This window comes from Puma concolor, chromosome F2 (assembly GCF_028749965.1).
Source record: "Puma concolor isolate L17-30 chromosome F2, mPumCon1.1.hap2, whole genome shotgun sequence".
Taxonomy (NCBI): Eukaryota; Metazoa; Chordata; class Mammalia; order Carnivora; family Felidae; genus Puma; species Puma concolor.
In genome coordinates, this window is record NC_141684.1 from 70,414,606 (window position 1) to 70,436,627 (window position 22,022).

Sequence of the window (22,022 nt, forward strand, 5' to 3'; positions counted from 1 at the left end):
TCACTGAAAATTTAGACAAGGTGGCAAATATGTTCAAATATTAACACAAATTAAAATATATAGTGAGGCTTTTAGCATTTGTAGATATTGTTGATGCTGACAATATCTTCTGTTAATAAAGTCTTCCAGTATGAATGACGTTAGGCAGTTTTAAAAATGTGACAAGTACATTGAAATACGCTTTTAAAAACCGCAAAAATAGTTCCATGACTATTGAAAATAGCTAAACTTCATCTTCAATGTATATTTTTTGCAAACTGATCAAGTCACAATAATCATAACAAATTTCAAAGCTGTTGCTAATTTAAGATGGTCACTGGTATCTACATTTTTCATTCTAAATTAATCTAATTATGAGTCAATTAGAATGAGAGAGCAGTGCAAACCACTAAGTCATGAGAAAAAAGCCAATGATACAAAGGTTAAGGAAAGGGCATAAAAGAAAGTAAGGCTAACATAAGGAAATAAACAAAATTAACTGCAAAACCATACGATTCTTAATAATTAGGAAGACAAACTTAAGCCCATAGGTATTCTTTTAGAAAAGACAATCCACCCATAGTTATAACGAATGCATAATAAAACCAATCTACTTTAACATCACAGCACAAACTCAGTGACAGAAGTGTATTCAGGACCTCTCACAAGTTGTACCACTGATGTCATTTGTGAACTCTCAAAGATAAAATTACCAGGCTGAGTAGGCTCCAAGTGTCTGCTGCTAAATTCCCTAACAATAACATGAGTTATTATTCTGCTGCTTTCTATGTTCCTGGTACTGTGTTAAGCACTTTCCATGTTCCTGGTACTACGCTAAGCAGTTGATACAGATCACGTTATTCAGTCATCACACTAAACCCAGGAAGAGAGTAATCTTTTGATTACCTACTTAGTGTCATAATTGGGAGAGGAACTCTCACAGTCTGACTCCAGAGCTGAGCTAAGTATTACATGATAGGCTTCATTTCAAAAGGGTTTTAGGAAAAGGACTACGGAATAATTTGCAAGTTAACACTTCACCAAATTTTGCAACTTATAAAATGACCAGTTCACCAAATTATCAGTTTTCTAAAAATTTATGTCATTTATATAATGAGGCCACTGGCAATGTTTTTGAATAACAATTTCTTTTGTATTTTGCAACTGATGTGTTACATGTGATACGAAGTTCATGGTTTTTAAAAACAATACTGTAAGCGTCTTTCTTCTAATATATTGGTTTGTTGACAACAAAGATTATTTGTATGACTGAACGTTGGACTGTTATGAGATGAAAACTACGTATCTCAACGTGCACTGGAGATGCAAGTCCATACATAGAGATAAAGAGAAAGAAGTTTCTAGCAATATAAACATATCCGTAGGCATTTACCTAGGCAGGAAGTATTAGGACAACATATGTATTCTTTTTGACATAGGTTATTTTATTTACAATCAATGCAAACAGGAATAAAAAAAGATAAGACTCCATTTTTAAGAAATACCTTTTGGTTATCATGAAGTATGCCCATATTCTCACATCCAGACACATATACTTGCAGTATAGAAACCACTTCCCAATATATAAAAAATTACTCTGTATAATTATCTACCTATTTATTTGTTATACTTTGCTTATGTTCGCTGCATATATTAAAAGAATTTTTTTAACGTTTGGTTTATTTTTGAGAGAGACAGAGTACAAGTAGGGATGGGCAGAGAGAGAGGGAGACACAGAATCTGAAGCAGGATCCAGGCTCTGAGCTGTTAAAACAGAGCCCGATGTGAGGCTTGAACTCGTGAACCACGAGATCATGACCTGAGTCGAAGTCAGATGTATAACCCACTGAGCCACCCAGGCGCCCCAGGGTACATATATTTTAAATCCTAATTTACATATTCAAAGACTGTAAGATGAAAAAAATGTCCATCTATTCTAAGTAGTAGCCTGGATATTTCAAGGTTTTACAAAGATATTTCAGTGTTTTTTGCTTGAAATGAATTTTGGAAGTCTTGCAGCCTATTTCTTCCTCATTGAGGAATTAGTTTATGACATAAGTTATTTTTACTTCTTGAGCTTGTTTTCCAAATGACAGAAAGGTCATTTATTCATTCATTCACATGTGTATCTGTGTATAATATTGTATCACAGTATTATGTACAATATGTTAGACTAATAATTTAAAAAAAAAAAGGTTTCTTGTGAACTCATTGCTCTAACACTTTCTAGAGTTTAGTATTCATCTCCAGAAGAACTTTAAGAGAGTTATGTGCTATCTCTTCATTTTAATGGCTAAAAAAGCAGAGTGAAAGCCAAAAAAAAAAAAAAAAAAAAAAGAAAGAGAAAAAGGTATATTAACAGCTCAATCATTTACTAAGCACTTACTCTGTGTTAGGTTATGTTAAGCAAGTCACATACATTACATAATGTAATTCTTAAAGACAACCTGAGTCAGACTTTTACATATGAAGTTAACTATGGTACAAATAATGGAAATAAATGTCCCAAGGCTTCACAGTGGAGGAGATTGGTGGAGGAGATTTAATATAGGACCAACTAAAAGGAAAATTGACACTCTTTTTTTTTTAATGTTTATTTATTTATTTACTTTGAGAGAGAGAGAGATTGTGCACAGGAGAAGTGCAGAGAGAGACGAGAGAGAATTCCAAGCAGGCTCCGCACTGGGAGCGCAGAGCCTGATACAGGGCTTGAACTCATGAACTCTTGAGGTCATGACCTGAGCTGAAATCAAGATGCTTAGGTGACTGAGTCACCCAGGCGCCCCAGAAAATTAACACTCTCAACTGTTATGCTGAGTAGTAGCTCAGGAAGGAGGTTTATGATGACATAGCAGGAGGGGCGCCTGGGTGGCGCAGTCGGTTAAGCGTCCGACTTCAGCCAGGTCACGATCTCGCGGTCCGTGAGTTCGAGCCCCGCGTCGGGCTCTGGGCGGATGGCTCAGAGCCTGGAGCCTGTTTCCGATTCTGTGTCTCCCTCTCTCTCTGCCCCTCCCCTGTTCATGCTCTGTCTCTCTCTGTCCCAAAAATAAATAAACGATGATGACATAGCAGGAAAATTTTAATATAACAATTCAAATTACACAAGTTTCTATTGCACAAAAGTCCCATAACTAAACTGTGGATTTAGCAAATTAACTTGGCTTCCTTTCTAATTTTTAAAAGCAGTTTTGAGTTAATTTCCAAAGTTAGTATTTATTCAGAAACTTAAATTAACTAATGCTTTTGTACTTCAATTAATTTAGAACTGCTTGATTAAATTACTGCCCATGAAATAATAAAGGTTTAAACAATTGTAGGGAAGATTCTCATTTTGGAATTTCTATGTAAGGTTTTAAAATATTTCATATAGGAGTAAACAGGAGGAAACAGCTGATTCCAGAACAATATGCTTTCTGCTTCCTTGTCTAGGGTCAAAGAAACACAAAAGGTACATTCAAACCCTAGAACTGACCTTGGTATCCACTAATTATATATAGATACATAGATATAGATATAGATATAGATATAGATATAGATATAGATATATAGAGATAGATGATAGATAGATAGATAGATAGATAGATAGATACCACACCTTGCTGTGGAGCTTCCTCAAATACAGTGGCAGGAGTCCATAACATTATATTTCTTAAAGAAAAATAAGATGAGGAGTAAGTCAGCTAATGGTAGGTGCAGGCAGAGCAGCATATATCATTTTATCATGTAAATCCTCAGCTAAGCTCAGATTGAGATCAACAAGGCAGGAAAGGCCAGTTTCTCTTATTGAACTATTGTTGGTGTGTTCTGAGATAAGAAATCAACGTCAAGTCCATCCTATGAAATAATTTCATGTAATAACTTTTGATTCATTTATCAATTGTTCATTACAGTATTAAACATATTTAAAAAAATATTTAGAAAGAGAGAGAGTGAGAGCAGGGAAGGGCAGAGGGAGAAAGAAAGAGAACTTCTGTTTTTGATGTTTATTTTTGAGAGAGAGCATGAGCCCTGGAGGGGCAGACAGAGAGAGACACACAGAATCCGAAGCAGGCTCCAGGCTCCATGCTGTCAGCACAGAGCCTGATGTGGGGCTTGAACTCACGAGCTGTGAGATCATGATGTGAGCTGATATCAAATTCTCAATCGACTGACCCACCCAGGTACCCCATAGAGAGAGAGGAGCCTGACACAGGGCTCGATCCCAGGCCATGGCATCATGACCAGAGCAGAAATTGAGAGTTGGATGCTTAACCAACTGAGCTACCCAGGTGCCCCAACTATTAAGCATCTTTAAAGCCTCATGTATACCAGGATAGACCTAGAGCACAGCAATGGATAGGAACAATGGGCATGCCAGGAGAACACTGTTGAATGGAATAAGATGGGCCTGGTAGCAAGGGTTGTAGCTGTGCAGTGTACAAGGGTGGAAAGTGTCACCAGGATCCATAAGAGCACAGGAGGAGGCATTTATCCTGGAGTGGGATGCTCAGGCAAGGCTCCTAAGAGGTGACCATTTGGTGGAAGCACTATTTTAGAGTTTTCCAAGAGGGTAAGGGGACTAGGGCATTCCAGGTAGAAATTACAGAGTGTGCAAACAGAGGAGGCAAGAAACAGCATGTGGTCTTTGGAAAACACAATCATTAAGCATGGTTGGCGCGAGGTGGGGGAGTGGGGCATAAGCAAAGGAGCAGTTTTAATGAGTTTTGAGTTCCATTCACGGAAGTTAGAAGTTTGCCTATAGACATTGGAGAGTTTGTTTTGTATGGTCCTTGACCATAACCATTTTCATAAGCATGATTAATTCTTTCAATTCTTTAAATTCTTTGATTCTTTGATGTCAGAAATGGTAGTAACTTACCATCTGTGTTTCAGTGTTCCAAAAATTTTAGTTTGAAATGGATTAAACTTAGTTGGCATTACTGGTGTTTGTTTTGGCCAATAAAGGGGGCTAATACTAAGAATACTGCAGGTGAGTTTGAGAGAAAATCTCCCACAATCAAAAACTCTTTCCCTGCTGAGTGAAAAATGTGTGTGAATTTCTGATCCAGGATTCCTCTCACTGCCGCTGAAAAGTTGGGGCCTCTCGAGACACACCTGTGTACCTCTGTGACATATGCCAGATTTATTTTCTGGCTTTTTCAGAATTAATCCCAGACCACTGGTGGTAGATTCGAATCAAAGCATTCATGGGAACAACTGGGGGATGAATCGCCTGTGGCGTAATGAAGGTAACATGGCATAGCCACCCTCCCAGTAACAATATGATCTTCCCATTGAAGGCACTTTTTTTTGAACAGAGTTTCTATGTTTGTGGATTAATGATTCCTTTTTAAAAATTGTTTATATATTTATTTTGAGAGACAGAGAGAGAGCACAAGCAAGGGAGGGGCAGAGGGAGAGAGAGAATCACAAGCAGGCTCCACACTGCCTGTGCAGAGCCCAATGTGGGACCTGATCTCACACACTGTGAGATCGTGACCAGAGCCACAACCAAGAGTCAGAACCACCCAGTCACCCTGGATTGACGATTCTTCAGGCACTTCTTCCAAATGGATGATTTATACCCATGTTAGAATAAGAGGTAATCTGGAATCCCACAGGTAACAATATTCTGCGATCAGCTGAGGTGGTAGGGCAGGATCAGTTTCAATGTTAAAATTTATACTGACAATGGCACCATATCGTCTGGAATATGGTGGTGAAGCAAAGCAAAGCATCATGATGATCATGATAAAGCAACTTCACAAACCTAACTATAACAGAGGTGAGGCAGATACACATTCACTTCTGCCACTTACTATGTGGGTTCCTGGGGTAGGTCACTTAACCTTCCTTAACTCTTTTCTTGTCTGTAAAATTAGGGATGCTAATAAATGCCCATAGGATATGTGTGAAAATTAAATCCAATGATATCTTTGGCACAGAAGGCTTTCCCACCAATTCATTACTTTCTTTCTCTCCTAAGACAACAACAACAACAACAACAACATCAACAACAACAAAAATCATAGAAATTTGATTGGCATATGCATTAAAAGAGAAAATCAACACAAGCAAAAACATGCATTGTTTTTCTTGGAAGATTCTTTTTTTACTTTTTTATATTTTAATTTAATTTTTTATTTTTTTAATTTACATCCAAATTAGTTAGCATATAGTGCAACAGTGATTTCAGGAGTAGATTCCTTACTGCCCCTTACCCATTTAGCCCATCCCCCCTCCCTCAACCCCTCCAGCAACCCTCAGTTTGTTCTCCATATTTATGAGTCTCTTCTGTTTTGTCCTCCTCCCTGTTTTTATATTATTTTTGTTTCCCTTCCCTTATGTTCATCGGTTTTGTCTCTTAAAGTCCTCATATGAGTGAAGTCATATTGTATTTGTCTTTCTTTGACTAATTTCACTTAGCATAATACCCTCCAGTTCCATCCACGTAGTTGCAAATGGCAGCATTTCATTTGACTGCCAAATAATACTCCATTGTATATATATACCACATCTTCTTTATCCATTCATCTACCGATGGACATTTGGGCTCTTTCCATCCTTTGGCTATTGTTGATAGTGCTGCTATAAACATTGGGGTGCACGTGTCCCTTCGAATCCACGTGTCCCGTGGATAAATGCCTAGTAGTACAATTGCTGGGTCGTAGGGTAGTTCTATTTTTAGTTTTTTGAGGAACCTCCATACTGTTTTACAGAGTGGCTGCACCAGCTTGCATTCCCATCTTGAAGATTCTTAAAGATCTAAATCTGTCTCTTTCTACACACAAGAGGGAGTTGGGAGAGAGGGAAGCAAAGAAAAGATACCAGAGAAAGAAGTGATGCCAGTTCTAACATGAATGGACTCTGAATGCGTAAGGAACTACATGGGAAAAACAATTAATAAGTATTTATTGAGCATCTATTACATTCCATATTCTCAAAGAACGCTGCCTATTAGGAAGACATAAATGTGAACGAATTGTAAACTATGTTCAAGACACACAACAGTAGTGATTAACTATTAAAGTGCCTGGAAGGAGGGAAGTGTGCTCCAGAGACAGAAAACGTTGCTGTAGCTGGAGCTCAAAAACGAGCAGGGCTACCTGGATGAGAGGCTGGAGAAGCAGGTAGGAGCAGGGTGCATGGTGCTGAAATGCACAAACTCTCTGCTCTTTCACCTGTGATAGGGCTAGTGCTCAGCCCCATCATCCTTCTCATGACTCATTCAAAGACCTTTCATCACCTCCAGAGACCCCTGGACCCGGTGCCTCCCCATTCTTTGCATAACGAGTTCCTGGAGAGCAGGGATGCTGTAGTTTACTTTCTTCTCTACGTATCCAGCCCTAGCAAAGTCTAGTAGGGCCGCAATTAATGTTTAATGAGTGAATGGGAACTACTGCTATTGACATCCTACTACGTGCCCTGCAGTGCCTTCTGCCCACAACACTTCGGTCTTCCTCTTCCCTGGTGAATTCACACATTGCAGATCTCAGCTCCCCAGTGACTTCTGCAGAGCCCATTTCCCCATTATACATCTCATGGCACAGTGTGCTCCTTTGTAACACTGGTCACAGTTGCAATTTACCATTTACCTGGATGATTATTTGATAATATGTAAGGTAAGTACCCAAGATGGCAGAGAATACATGTGTCCGTATTTGATCACCAACGTAGCCCATACTTAATACAATGCCAAACGCATGGCAGAGACCCAATAAATAGAGTTTGAATAAATAAGTTAATTAAATAAAAGAGAAAGGAAGTTAAGAAAGAAGGGAAGTGGGGTACCTCGCTGGCTCAGTCAGAAGAGCAAGTGACTCTTGATCTTGGGGTTGTGAGTTTGAGCCCTCCTATGGGGTGTGGAGATGACTTAAATAAATAAAACTTAAAAGGAAAAAAAAAGAAGGTAGGGAAGAAGGGAGCAGGAAAGGAGAGGAGAGAGGACACATTGATTGTGGGATCAGTGCTTGGTCATGTGGTCAGCCAAGGATATTCTTAGATTTTATCCTGCTAAGAGTTATCAAAGAGTTTTAAGCCAGTGATTTAGGAAAAGTGCAAAGGACACATTGGAAGGTAGGAAGGCTGAAAGCAAGCAGAAAGTCCCTATTCCAGAAAGAGAAAGCAGAGGCCTCATCCAAGGCAGTAGCTGTGTGACGAATGTGTAGAGCTAGTATTTAGAGGGTACAATCAATAGGACTAGATAATGCCATTAATGTGTACCAACAGCTTCATTCCAGAGAGGACACTGGTTTCACAGCCATTGAGGATTGTGGGCTTCACTATTATCATAAATAAAATATCATAAAATAAAAAGTGTGTATTGAGTACAAGTGCTGTGTTTGTGGCAACAAACTGGAAGATAGAATCCAATATAATAGTTTGATATTATGCACACTGAAGTGTTTTATGCTACAAGTCCAACTTCATGAGATACCCTTCTAGCAGATTATACAGAAAGAAAAGTAAAGCAGACATTGTTTGGTCCCTGCAGCTGGTTTAGTGATATCAAATGCTCCTAATGTCCCCAGGGCAGCCATGTTGAGTGCAGAGTGTCGGCTGTGGGCCAGCTACATTCACCTTGATATGGTGAAAGGTGCAAAAAAGCCAATTTTGAGATTAAAAATAGAGAATTAATGCACTCACAGAAAAATGTGTAGCTTTATTTTTTCCATAGATTAAATAAATATTGAAAGATGGCATATGTTTAAGTCTATGGTTTTCTTCTAGTAAGGCAATGTCACTGCATTGCAAGAAAATACTCACTAGTCCTACTGAACACTGTGTTATTTATTCAGGTTCAACGAGCATTTTAGATATGTTATTCCTAGTTACAATCACTTATATATGCTTATTATTGCTCACAACCTTATACATGTAGCCTAAAATACTGCCTTCTTTTCATACAAAACTAATTACTGTGAATAATTTCCATTCCATTGTGGTACAAAGCATACACTTCCTTAAACTGTCCTACAAAGGAGGGTGTGCTGACCGTATTTGGTATAGTAGGGAGTCTGGAATTAACATTTCAAATTTATCATAACAAAATGGAGAAATGTTCAGTGATATAAAGTATTAAATACATCAGGGATGAGTATTGAATACTGAATAACATTTACAATGTCCTAAATCCTAAATCAACTAAAATTAAATGATATTATTGTTATCAGATGGTAAACAGTTATGGCTAGGTAAGTCTGCTTTTTCGGGGTAGTGACATATGTCCCAGAAATGACAGTTAATGCACATTTATATCTCATCATGCCATCCGGATCACAGACAGACCTCCTACTCTATCCAAACCCTGTTTTAAAATATCTTTTTATTTTTAATGTTTATTCATTTTTGATGAATCTAATCTAATCTAATCTAATCTTCTGTTGGTAATTTTGTAGCATTTATTACAAGCATTTATAAATGTGTAGCATTTACTACAAGCATTTATAAATGTGTAGCATTTACTACAAGCATTTATTATGATAAAAAGACGACTTACCACCACGATATATCGAGGTCTGTACTGAATGGTTCCAAACAAACCCAATATGACGACTATTATATGTAGAAAATTTCCAAGAATTGGTGCCCACTGGAAGCCAAGGAAGTCAAAGATTTGCCTCTCTAACGCTGAGAGCTAAAATAAAGCAAAGAGAATCCATTAGCTTCTAACCCAAGCAGAATCACACCATTTTAATATGTATCACACAGCTAGAAAAGTCTGCATATTTGGTTTCAATCACACATACGGACGTCATCATCACTACCGTTGTGACACCCATTTCATGCCCTATTTTATGCAACTTCTCTCAGAAAATGTACGAAGATAACTAAGAGGATTATGACTTCAAGTAAAAATAAACTTTAAACCTATCTGGAGAGCTCAACATATATTCCTTAAATCATTTTCTGTAGTAGAAGATCCAGGCAGATATTTTAGAATATCATATTCTATGATATCAGTTCTTGATTTTTTTAAGTAAAATGATTGGCTTAGTATAACACACTTGGAAAAATAGCTACAAGCTTGAGTGCTAGAACTGGTATGATTTGGGGGAAAAATATAAAACCCAAAGTCTCCTACTCACCCCTGGCTTCCTTTAAGAAACACAAATTACCAAATCTGTTTGGTTTCTTTGCTTTCATTAGTCTGTCATTGATGATAATGACTAACCACTTTTTCAAAATGAAGCTTTCTCATTTATTTAGCTCTGGGCTCAAGGCTCCCATGTAAAACTAAGTTAAATCGTTCCTTTGAATCATATTTATTACTATCATATACCTACATGGAAATTCATCTTAGATTAGGTAAAACCCTTTTTGAATAAGGAAATAAAAATTACAGGACCATTACAATCATAGACATGCTACGGTTTATTACATCTGCATTATACACAATTACATTTTAAACAATTACACAATGTAATAAAATATACACTTAAATAATCTGTTTATGATTTATGAAACAGATGAATTTCATATAGTCTAGTGAATGCCAAAAATGTCATTATCATATAAAAATGATATTTATTGTATTTTATATCTAAAACTTTTATAGTTCCACCTGCTGCATTTGGACACTAATTTTATACATTTCAGACATTTTTCTAGATTTACTTTGATAAAGTAGTAATTTTAATAAAATGATCCAACAATTGGTTATGTTGATGGCCCTAGAAACCGCAGATTTGAAATCAAAATGGTACCCTAGGTATCTTTCTAGTTATGTGGCAGGTGTATGCCTGAATAGCTTTAATTTCCTTGGACATAAAGAAATGTCCTCCATCCAGTAAGCTGAATTTACCTTGGTTAAAATTCACCTTCAGCAAGCTGTGGAGGAGAAGAGAAATGAGCAAATGCCTAAAGACAACCACACCAGAACCACATTCATTTCATGGGTATTTCCTGATCATCAAGTGATCTGTCACTATCCCCTGCTCTCATGAATGGGAAGATGCACAGAAATGGCTAAAACACAAAATAATCACAGCAAGGTAAGAAGTAGAATCGTGTTTTTAATACCCTGTTTGTCTGCTTGTGACTCTAATTAGTTCCCTGGAACCTTCCCCTAAAAATGCAGCATTTTATTTATTGGCCCATCAGTGATGTAAATATGCAGTTTTTTTATGTCCAAACGGGATGGATGTGCTCAGATAAAAAAGAAACCCTGAAGAGCAGCTGCAGGCAATTTATTCTGAAAAGCAACCCTATTTTAAAGCTGTCGCGCATCACAAAAACCTTTAAAGTGAACTTTTCAAACAGAAAAATCCATTTTCTTTTCTGTCAGAAGCTGCATGGATAGCATTCTCTTTTATGATATTAAAGAAAACACATATAATGAAGGAGAAGCCGCATTAACACCACTTATTAGGAAATCTGTGCTTAAATATTAGAAAATCTGCATTCTTTAGTGGAGACACTATATCTATTAATATTTATTTTCGGATAACTTACTTAGAAATGGATTCATGGTGGCTTGAAATAGGAACACAAAAGTTCAGCAAAAAAAAAAAAAAAAAGAAAAGAAAAACTAAACAAGGAGGGGAATCACACCAAGGATTAAAAGAGAGGCAGCTATAACAGCTATACAAACCATGAAACCTAGGTTTCAGTAACTGACTGTTAATGAACAGGGTTTGAAATGCACGGGTTCTTATGTGAGGATTCTTTTTGATAAGTACAGTATGGTACTGTAAATGCATTTTCTCTTATGATTTTCTTAAAAACATTTTCTTTCTCTAGAGTGCATAAAACATACCAGATACGTGCTGATTGATAGTTTATGTTATTGTAACGCTTTCAGTCAACAGTAGGCTATTGGTAGTTAAATTCAGGTGAGTCGAAAGTTGTATTTGGATATTTTCAACTGTGTAGGGGGTTGGTGTTCCTGACCCCTGTGTTGTTCAAGGGCCAACTGTGTTGTATTTTAAAAAGCCAACCAACAGGGTGCCTGGGTGATGCATTCAGTTAAGTGTCTGATGTCAGCTCAGGTCATGATCTCATGATTCATGGGTTCAAGCCCCGTGTCGGACTCTGTGCTGACAGCTCAGAGCCAGGAGCGTGCTTCAGATTCTGTGCCTCTCTCTCTCTCTGCCCCTCCCCTGCTTGTGCTCTGTCTCTCACAAATAAATGTTAAAAAAATAATAATAAAAAATTAAAACGTCAACTAACAACAAAAAGCCCTTCAAAAATAAACAAAACACCACTGCATTTTTTACTTAATTATTTTATCTACTTTCCATGTTAAGCCATTTTGTCATTTAGTTTATAGGCAACTATCTTCTCTCTAAATGTCATAATCTCTAGAGACACCTCTTGCTGCCTTAGAGCTTGACATTAATAATAATGACCCAGGGCCACTAAGTGAAATTAAATGAGATCCAGGTTGCTTTGTTAGCTCAGAGAGAATGAGTTTATTGTAGAAATATCTCTGTCAAAATAGTTCTCATCAATGGAGCAGGCCTGGGAGTGCAGATCGGGTGAATCTCTTCCCAAATGCATGGTCAGTGACCTCAAGCTGGGAACCCGACATCAACCATTATGGCAATATATACAACATGGACATTGGGAAATGCTAAAAATCAAGAGTTTTGTTTGTTAGGAGAATCTACTGTTAAATATTACCTGCACACCACTGCATATGACACCTAGAAAACAGTGGTTCTGATTCAGAAAGACACTGAAAGGAAGTGATCAAATGTTTCAGTGAGCAGGAAAGGAAAGCGCCCAGCCCTGATGAGCACTGAAGAATGGAAGGCTCAAAGAGGGTATCTGCAGAGACGTCATAGCAAAGAAGAGAATGACTGAGACATCTGAAGAATTTGAGGTTTAAATACATGTATAGAATTCAAGAAGATATAAGAGCAATAAGACACTCCAGAGAAAGCAAAAAACCAACCAGTCATCAGTTTAAAACAATTGTGGGGGGGCACCTGGGTGGCTCAGTTGGTTAAGCACCCAACTTCAGCACAGGTCATGATTTCATGGTTCGTGAGTCTGATTCCTGCATCAGATTCCGTGTTGACAGCTCAGAGCCTGGAGCCTGCTTCAGATTCTGTCTCTCTCTCTCTCTCTCTCTCCCTCTCTCTCTCTGCCCCTCCCCTGCTCAAACTCTGTCTGTCTCTCTCTCTCAAAAATAAATAAATGTTAAAAAAATTTAAAACAACTGGAAGCAGGAGGAGGGATCAAGTGGTGAAATGGAATGGAAGTTTTTTTGTGTGTCTTGCATCCATGAAATACAGCCAGATCAACATTAACCATCCTGCACACCAAGAAAACTGATCTGAGGATGAACACAACAATCTGCACAACCTGAACTATAGGACTCGGCAGGTACACGGTGCAGAGAGGTGAACTGGGGGAGAGAGAAGCCGCAGAGGGCAGGAAGCTGTTTTTGCTTGTGGAGAGAGGATTCAGAAGGGGGTGGGGGGTGGGGGAGAGTACAGGAAAGCATCCCCCCACTGCCTGAAAACAGCTGGAGAGAAAAGAAAGTGTATGCAAGGGACTGAACAAAAAAAGGGAAAAAGGAGAAAGGAGAGGGTTTAAATTCCATCAAGACTCTATAAGCAGGGCGTTTTCAGAGTCTGAAACTCTGCAGCTCGAGACCTGGCGGTACTCTGATAGGAAGGGCAAATCTCCAGGAGCAGAAAGCAAGGTCTGAGGGATCCAAGGGCCACAGGAGGAGAGGCAGTTCCCCTGCTGGGAGAATATTTGGTAGGGGTTGTGCAGCCACCCCACAGGCAAAGGTCCCAGCGGACCCTGGAGAACAACCACATTCACTGGTGCTGGAATAAGGATGTTAAGTGGGAAGCCTGGTGCCAGATGTGTGTTGTGATTTCTCATAATCCCTGAAACGCTGCTGCTACACAATTGCATGAACTTTTTCTGGGGTGGGATGATACCCAGCCATAGTCTCTGGGCAGCAGCAGCAGCACAGTCCTGTGAACATTCCTGGGGGTTGGGAGCGGCACGTGGCCATTGCTCGATGAGACCCTCCCCCAGAAGGTCTGAAGGTGCCAAAGCTGCAGTTCCTCAGAAGTGAGGGATGGGAAGCACAGCCCCATCTGAGATAAAACTCAGGAAGGAGGTGCCACCTGGCAACCTGATGGCTTGGTTGCAGACAATGTAAAAGTGGGGAGTGGATGGAAGCCAGAGACAAAGGGGGGGGGTGCACGATTGCTGGTAGGGGAGAGCACAGAATTCTGATACTAGAGACTGGGTAGCTGGGTGATGCCATTTTGACCCCTCCCACACATAAACATACACATCTACATGTGCCAGAACAATCCATCTCTGTAAGCTAAGCAGTGCCATCTAGTGGAGAACAGAGCTGCTACACTAAGCCCCACCCAACTGGGCCAAACTCGCTCTTCAGGAACACCACAAGTCTCTCCACCTGCTTAGTTTACAGATGACAAAGTGCTTCATAGTTTGACTTCTAGGGAAACTGATGGAATTTCGATCATAGTTCAGTCTGTTCACTGGGCCATCTATTCAACTTTTTTCCCTTTCCTTTTCTTTTCTTATTCTTGAATACCTAAAGAGAAAAAATTTATTTTTATTTTCAATTTTTACTAAAAATATTTTTCTTTATTTTTTTCTACTATATTTTATACTTTTGTGTAAATTTTTTCAAATTCTATTTTACTTCCATCGTTTCATTGTATTCTATTTCATTGTATTCATATTTTCCTTTTTTTTTTTCCTTTTTTTATCTTTCCCTTTTTTCTCTAATCTATCAAGCTTCTTTCAACAACTGGACCAAAACACACCTAGGATCTAGCATCTTTATTTGATTTTGTGTGTGTTGTTTTTAATTTTTTAATTTCAATTTTTCTACCTTATTAATTCCTTTTCTTCCTTCAAAATGATGAAATGAAGGAATTCACCCCAAAAGAAAGAACAGGAAGAAATGACAGCCAGGGACTTAGTCAACACACACACAAGCAAGATGTTTGAACCAGAACTTAGAATCACAATAACAAGAATACTAGCTGGGGTTGAAAATAGATTAGAATCCCTTTCTACAGAGATAAAGAAAGTAAAAGCTAGTCAGGATGAAATAAAAAATGCTATAACTGAGTTGCAATCTCAAATGGCTGCCATGGCAGCAAGAATGGATGAAACAAAGCAGCAAATCAGCGATATAGACGACAAACTTCTGTAGAACAATGAAGCAGAAAAAAAGAGGGAGACTAAGGCAAAAGAGAATGATTTAAGAATTAGAGAAATCAGTGACTCATTAAAAACGAACAATATCAGAATCATAGGGGTCCCAGAAGATGAAGAGAGAAAAAAAGGGGTAGAACGGTTACATGAGCAAATTATAGTGGAAAACTTTCCTAACCTGGGGAAAGACATAGACATCAATATCCAGGAATCACAGAGGACTCCTACTAGATTCAATAAAACTGACCATGGGGCGCCTGGGTGGCGCAGTCGGTTAAGCGGCCGACTTCAGCCAGGTCACGATCTCGCGTTCTGTGAGTTCGAGCCCCGCGTCGGGCTCTGGGCTGATGGCTCAGAGCCTGGAGCCTGTTTCCGATTCTGTGTCTCCCTCTCTCTCTGCCCCTCCCCCGTTCATGCTCTGTCTCTCTCTGTCCCAAAAATAAATAAACGTTGAAAAAAATTAAAAAAAAAAAAAAAAAAAAAAAAAAAACTGACCATCAACAAGGCATATCGTAGTCAAATTCACAAAATACTCAGGCAAGGAAAGTATCATGAAAGCAGCAAGGGAAAAAAAGTCCTTAACCTACAAGTGAAGACAGATTAGGTTTGCAACAGACTTATCCACAGAAACTTGGCAGGCCAGAAAGGAGTGGCAGGATATATTCAATGTGCTGAATTGGAAAAATATGCAGCCAAGAATTCTTTATCCAGCAAGTTTGTCATTCAAAATAGAAGGAGAGATAAAAAGTTTTCCAAACAAAAATAAAAGAAGTTTGTGGCCAGCCCTGCAAGAAATTTTAAGGGGGACCCTCTGAGGGGAGAAAAGACAAGGGAAAAAAAAAAGACCAAAAGCAACAAAGACTAGAAAGGACCAGAGAATACCACCAGAAACTCCAACTCTACAGGCAACTTAATGACAATAAATTCATATCTTTCAGTACTCACTCTAAACGTCAGTGGACTAAAGCCTCCAATCAAAAGATTGGATAAGAAAACAAAATCCATCTATATTCTGTTTCCAAGAGACCCACTTTATACCTAAAGACACCTTCAGACTGAAAGTAAGGGGATGGAGAACCATCTATCATGTTAATGGTCACCAAAAGAAAGCTAGAGTAGCCATTCTTATATCAGACAATCTAAACTTTCAAATAAAGACTGTAACAAGACATGAAGAAGGGCATTATATCATAATTAAGGGGTCTATCCACCAAGAAGATCTAACAATTGTAAACATTTATGCTCCAAATGTGAAGTACTGAAATATATAAATCAATTAATCACAACACAAACTCATTGATAATAACTCATAGCAATGGACAGATCATATAAACAGAAAATCAACAAGGAAACAATGGCTTTGAATGACACACTGGACCAGATGGACTTAACAGATATATTCAGATCATTTCATCCTAAAGCAGCAGAATACACATTCTTCTCCAGTGCACATGGAACGTTCTCCAGAATAGGTCGCATACTGGGACACAAATCAGCCCTCAGCAGGTACAAAAAGATCATACAGTGCATATTTTCAGATCTCAATGGTATGAAACTTGAAATCAACTACAAGAAAAAATGTGAAAAGATAACAAATACTTGGAGACTAAAGACCATCCGACTAAAGAATGAATGGGCTAACCAAGAAGTTAAAGAGGAAATTAAAAAGTACATGGAAGCCAAAGAAAATGAAAACACGACAGCCCCAAACCTCTGAGATGCAGCAAAGTTGGTCATAAGAGGGAAGTTATATAGCAATCCAGGACTTCCTAAGAAGGGAGAAAGTTCTCAGGTACACAACCTAACCTTATACCTTAAAGAGCTATAAAAGGAATAGCAAATAAAACCCAAAACCAGCAGAAGACAGGAAATAATAAAGATTAGAACAGAAATCAATGCTATCAAAACCAAAAAAAAACAGTAGAACAGATCAATGAAACCAGAAGCTCGTTCTTTGAAAGAATTAACACAATTGATAAACCCCTAGCCAGTTTGATCAAAAAGAAAAAGAAAAGGACCCAAATAAACAAAATCAAGAATGAAAGAAGAGAGATCACAACCAACACAGCAGAAATACAAACAATAATAAGAGAATATAATGAGAAATTATACACCAATAAAATGGGCGTATGGAAGAAATGGACAAATTCTTAGGAACATATAAACTACCAAACCGAAACAGGAAGAAATAGAAAATTTGCACAAACCAGTAAAGAACTCGAATTAGTAATCAAAAATCTCCCAAAAACAAGAATCCAGGACCAGATGGCTTTCCAGGGGAACTCTACCAAACATTTAAAGAAGAGTTAACATATACTGTCTTGAAGCTGTTCCAAAAAATAGAAATTGAAGGAAAACTTCCAAACTCCTTTATGAAGTTAGCTTTATCTTGATTCCAATACCAGACAAAGACCACACTAAAAAGGAGAACTATAGATCAATTTCCCTGATGAACATGGATGCCAAAATCCTCAACAAGATATTAGCCAACCAGATCCAACAATACATTAAAAAAATTATTCACCACAACCAAGTGAGATTTATACCTGGGATGCAGGCTTGGGTCAATATCTGCAAAACAATTAATGTGATTCATCACATCAATAAAAGAAAGGACAAGAACCACATGATCCTCTCAATAGATGCAGAGAAAGATTTTGACAAAACACAGCATCCTTTCTTGATAAAAACCTTCAAGAAAGTAGGGATAGAAGGATCATACCTTCAGATCACAAAAGCCATATGTGAAACACCCAATGGTAATTTCATCCTCAATGGGGAAAAACTGAGAGTTTTCCCCTAAGGTCAGGAATAAAACAGGGATGTCCATTCTTGCCACTGTTACTCAACATAGTATTGGAAGTGTTAGCCTCAGCAATCAGACAACACAAAGAAATAAAAAGCTCCAAATCAGCCAGCAGGAGGTCAAACTTTCACTCTTCACAGTTGAAATGATACACTATATGGAAAACCCAAAAGATTCCACCAAAAAACTGCTAGAAATGATCCATGAATTCAGCGAAGTTGCAGGATATAAAATCAATGCACAGAAATTGGTTGCGTTCCTATACACCAATAATGAAGCAATAGAAAGAGAAATCAAGGAATCAATCCCATTTACAATTGCACCAAAAACCATAAAATACATAGGAATAATTCTAACCAAAGAGGTGAAAAATCTACACAGTGAAAACTATAGAAAGCTTATGAAAGAAATTGAAGAAGACACAAAACAATAGAAAAATATTCCATGCTCCTGGATAAAAAGAACAAATATTGTTAAAATGTCAATACTACCCAAAGCAATTTACATATTCAATGCAATACCTACCAAAATAACACCAGCATTCTTCACAGAGCTAGAACAAACAATCCTAAAATTTGTACGGAACCAGAAAAGACCCTGGATAGCCAAAGCAATCTTGAAAAAGAAAACCAAAGCTGGAGGCATCACAATCACGGACTTCAAGCTGTATTACATAGCTGTAATCAGCAAGACAGTATGGTACTGGCACAAGAACAGACACTCAGATCAATGTAACAGAATAGAAAGCCCAGAAATGGACCCACAAACGTATGGCCATCTAATCTTTGAAAAAGCAGGAAAGAATATCCAATGGAATAAAGATGGTCTCTGCAGCAAATGGTATTGGGAAAACTGGACAGCGACATGCAGAAGAATGAATCTGGACTACTTTCTTACACCATACACAAAAATAAATTCAAAATGGATGAAAGACCTAAAGGAAGCTATCAAAATCCTAGAGGAGAAAGCAGGCAAAAACCTCTTTGACCTCAGCCACAGCAACTTCTTATTCCACACGTTTCAGGAGGCAAGGGAAACAAAAGCAAAGTGAACTATTGGGACCTCATCAAAATAAAAGGCTTCTGCACAGCAAAGGAAACAATCAGGAAAACGAAAAGGCAACCGACAGAATGGGAGAAGATATTTACAAACGACATATCAGATAAAGGGTTAGTATATAAGTATACAGTATATAGTATCAGTCTATACAAAACTTATCAAACTCAACACCCAGAAAACCAAATAATCCAGTGAAGAAATGGGCAAAAGACATGAAGAGATACTTCTCCAAAGAAGACATCCAGATGGCCAACTGACACATGAAAAAATGCTCAACATCACTCATCATCAGGGAAATACAAATCAAAACCACAATGAGATACCACCTCACACCTGTTAGAATGGCTCACATTAACAACTCAGGCAACAACAGATGTGGGTGAGGATGAGGAGAAAGAGGATCTCTTTTGCATTGTTGGTGGGAAGGCAAACTGGTGTAGCCACTCTGGAAAACAGTATGGAGATACCTCAAAAAAATTAAAAATAGAACTACCCTATGACCCAGTAATTGCACTACTAGGCATTTATCTATGGGATACAGGTGTGCTGTTTCAAAGGGGCACATGCACCCCAATGTTTATAGCAGTACTATCAACAATAGCCAACGTATGGAAAGAGCCCAAATGTCCATCGATGGATGAATGGATAAAGAAGATGTGGGATACACACACACACACACACACACACACACACACACACACACACACACTGGAGTATTACTTGGCAATCAAAAAGAAAACGAAATCTTGCCTTTTGCATCTATGTGGATGGAAATGGAGGGTATTATGGTAAGCAAAATTAGTCTGAGAAAGACAAATATCATATGACTTCACTCATATGAGCACTTTATGATACAAAACAGATGAACATAAGGGAAGGGAATAAAAAAATAATATAAAAACAGGGAGGGGGTCAAAACATAGACTCTTAAATATAGAGAACAAACAGAGGGTTGCTGAAGGGGTTGTGGGAGGGGGGATGGGCTAAATGGGTAAGGGGCATTAAGGAATTTACTCCTGAAATCATTGTTGCACTATATGGTATCTTACTTGGATGTAAATTAAAAAATAAATAAATTATTAATAAAATGTAAAAAAAAAACCCAACTGGATGCAGTTATATAAAGAACAATGGCATCATTTCTAAGTGAAAGGTAAAATAGGTAAGACTCTGGAAGCTATAAGAATATGATGAAGAAGGATATGTTTCTTTTCCTAATGAGATAAAACAAAATAAATAAAATTAGAATCTTAAAATGGAAGGAAAGAAGGGAGGGATGGAAAGAAGAAAGGAAGGAAGGGAATAAAGGAAGGAAGGAAGGAAGGAAGGAAGGAAGGAAGGAAGGAAGGAAGGAAGGTAAGAAGGAAGGAAGGAAATACAGGGAGGAAAAGAGGGAGAGAGGATAGAAGACCAAATCAGTGATGCAAAGAACCAATGAAATTAGAATGGGGAATTATTTTGAATGTAAATATGAAGAAGCCATTGAAACATTCTCCTTGAGTGGCAGAAGGATGGGAACATTGGAACTATAGGAAAGAAATGTAACCCTAGATCGTACTTGGGCCTGCATGAAAACTATTCCATACTCACTATAATGTAAATGTTGCTTACTGGATTGTAACTTTCAGAATCAAATTGTAGAAAGTCTGAAAGTCTTCTTTATGGTTATGGAACAAAATGTAAGTGGGATTCGACCATATAAAGCATATTTCTGTGTGTATGGCAAAGGGAATAGAGTGTGCTTTAAAATTCTTTATGCAGGGTCAGGTATTTCCTTTTACCAGGCTCCAAGGTGGGAATATTCCCTATAAATCTATGAATCATTAACTGCAACCCACATTAACCACACACACCAACAGCTCAAGAAGTATTTCTACTCCCTTATTTTATGTCCACACAATGAAGACAGAGACAAATAGGAGCACTTTTAAAATACAGTAACTTTCTTATTGATCCATATATCATGTTTAATGATACACATGGTAATTGGCTTAATTGTTCATAATTATTACTAATTATAAAAATTAATTTATACTTAATTAAAGAGCTATAAAAACGCCAGGTGACCAAACATTTCCCTGGGCATTTCCCTAGTCTGGGTCTACACAATAAGCCTCTGCCCAAACAAAAGCTGGGTAAGAATGTTCATTCTTGGGGTGCCTGCATGGCTTAGTTGGTTAAGCATCTGTCTTCACCTCCAGGTCATGATCTCACAGTTCATGAGTTCGAGCCCTGCATCAGGCTCTGTGCTGACAGCTCAGAGCCTGGAGCCTGCTTCAGATTCTGTGTCTCTTTCTCTCTCTCTGCCCTTCCCCTGTTTGTTCTCTGTCTCTCTCTCAAAAATAAATAAACATTAAAAAAATTTTTAAAAGAATGTTCATTCCTAAGGAGTGAATACCCTTGGAGATTCAACTTCCCAGTAAGAAAAGTGAGCTGGCTTTTCACTCATTCCCCCTTGGACTTTTCGCCTGCTCACTGGAGTCAGACACGATAAAAAAGATCAAAACAGGGTTTTTCATATTGGCAGAATCATAAGAAAGCATTTGATCAAATCATAGTTTCACAAAAGACTGTGAAATTAAAGCATATTGTACGACTGATATTCTCTTCTGTATAACTTCTAGCTTAGAGATTCATGCAGTCAGTATTTTATAACCATGAAGGATCAAATATTTCCTTAAAGTGGGAATTTAAAAGCTCCAATTAGCATTCCCATTAGCTAAATTGATATATCTCAGGCCATTCCAAGTAAGTCTTGAGCTATTAGAGTTTTTCTTTATGTCTGGGGAGTCCAGGTAGCTCTCCATGCTACCACCATCATCCTTGGTTCCTTTGCTCTGAAATCTCACAGTTACTCAAGTCCCAGAGGACTTTTCATGCTTGGAGGTGATAATGTCCAAGTTGTATGCCCACAGACCTGGCCTAGGCCAAATTATGACCTTTCAAGCTATATATTTCAAGCTATAATTTGTGAATGTTCTTTCATGGCTCTAAAAAATGATCAGTAGCATTTATATCATGATTCTATTTC

General features: G+C 38.0%; 1 protein-coding gene across 4 annotated transcripts in view; it reads right to left on the bottom strand.

Moving 5' to 3' along the window:
* The window catches only part of NKAIN3 (sodium/potassium transporting ATPase interacting 3), a 611,410-nt gene that overhangs the window by 279,311 nt on the left and 310,077 nt on the right, over nucleotides 1-22,022 (bottom strand). For all 4 annotated transcript variants that reach the window (XM_086695770.1, XM_086695771.1, XM_086695768.1 and 1 more), the window contains exon 2: nucleotides 9,458-9,595. In XM_086695770.1, the coding sequence (XP_086551896.1) occupies nucleotides 9,458-9,595 (138 nt within the window). The remainder of the gene's footprint in view (nucleotides 1-9,457; nucleotides 9,596-22,022) is intronic.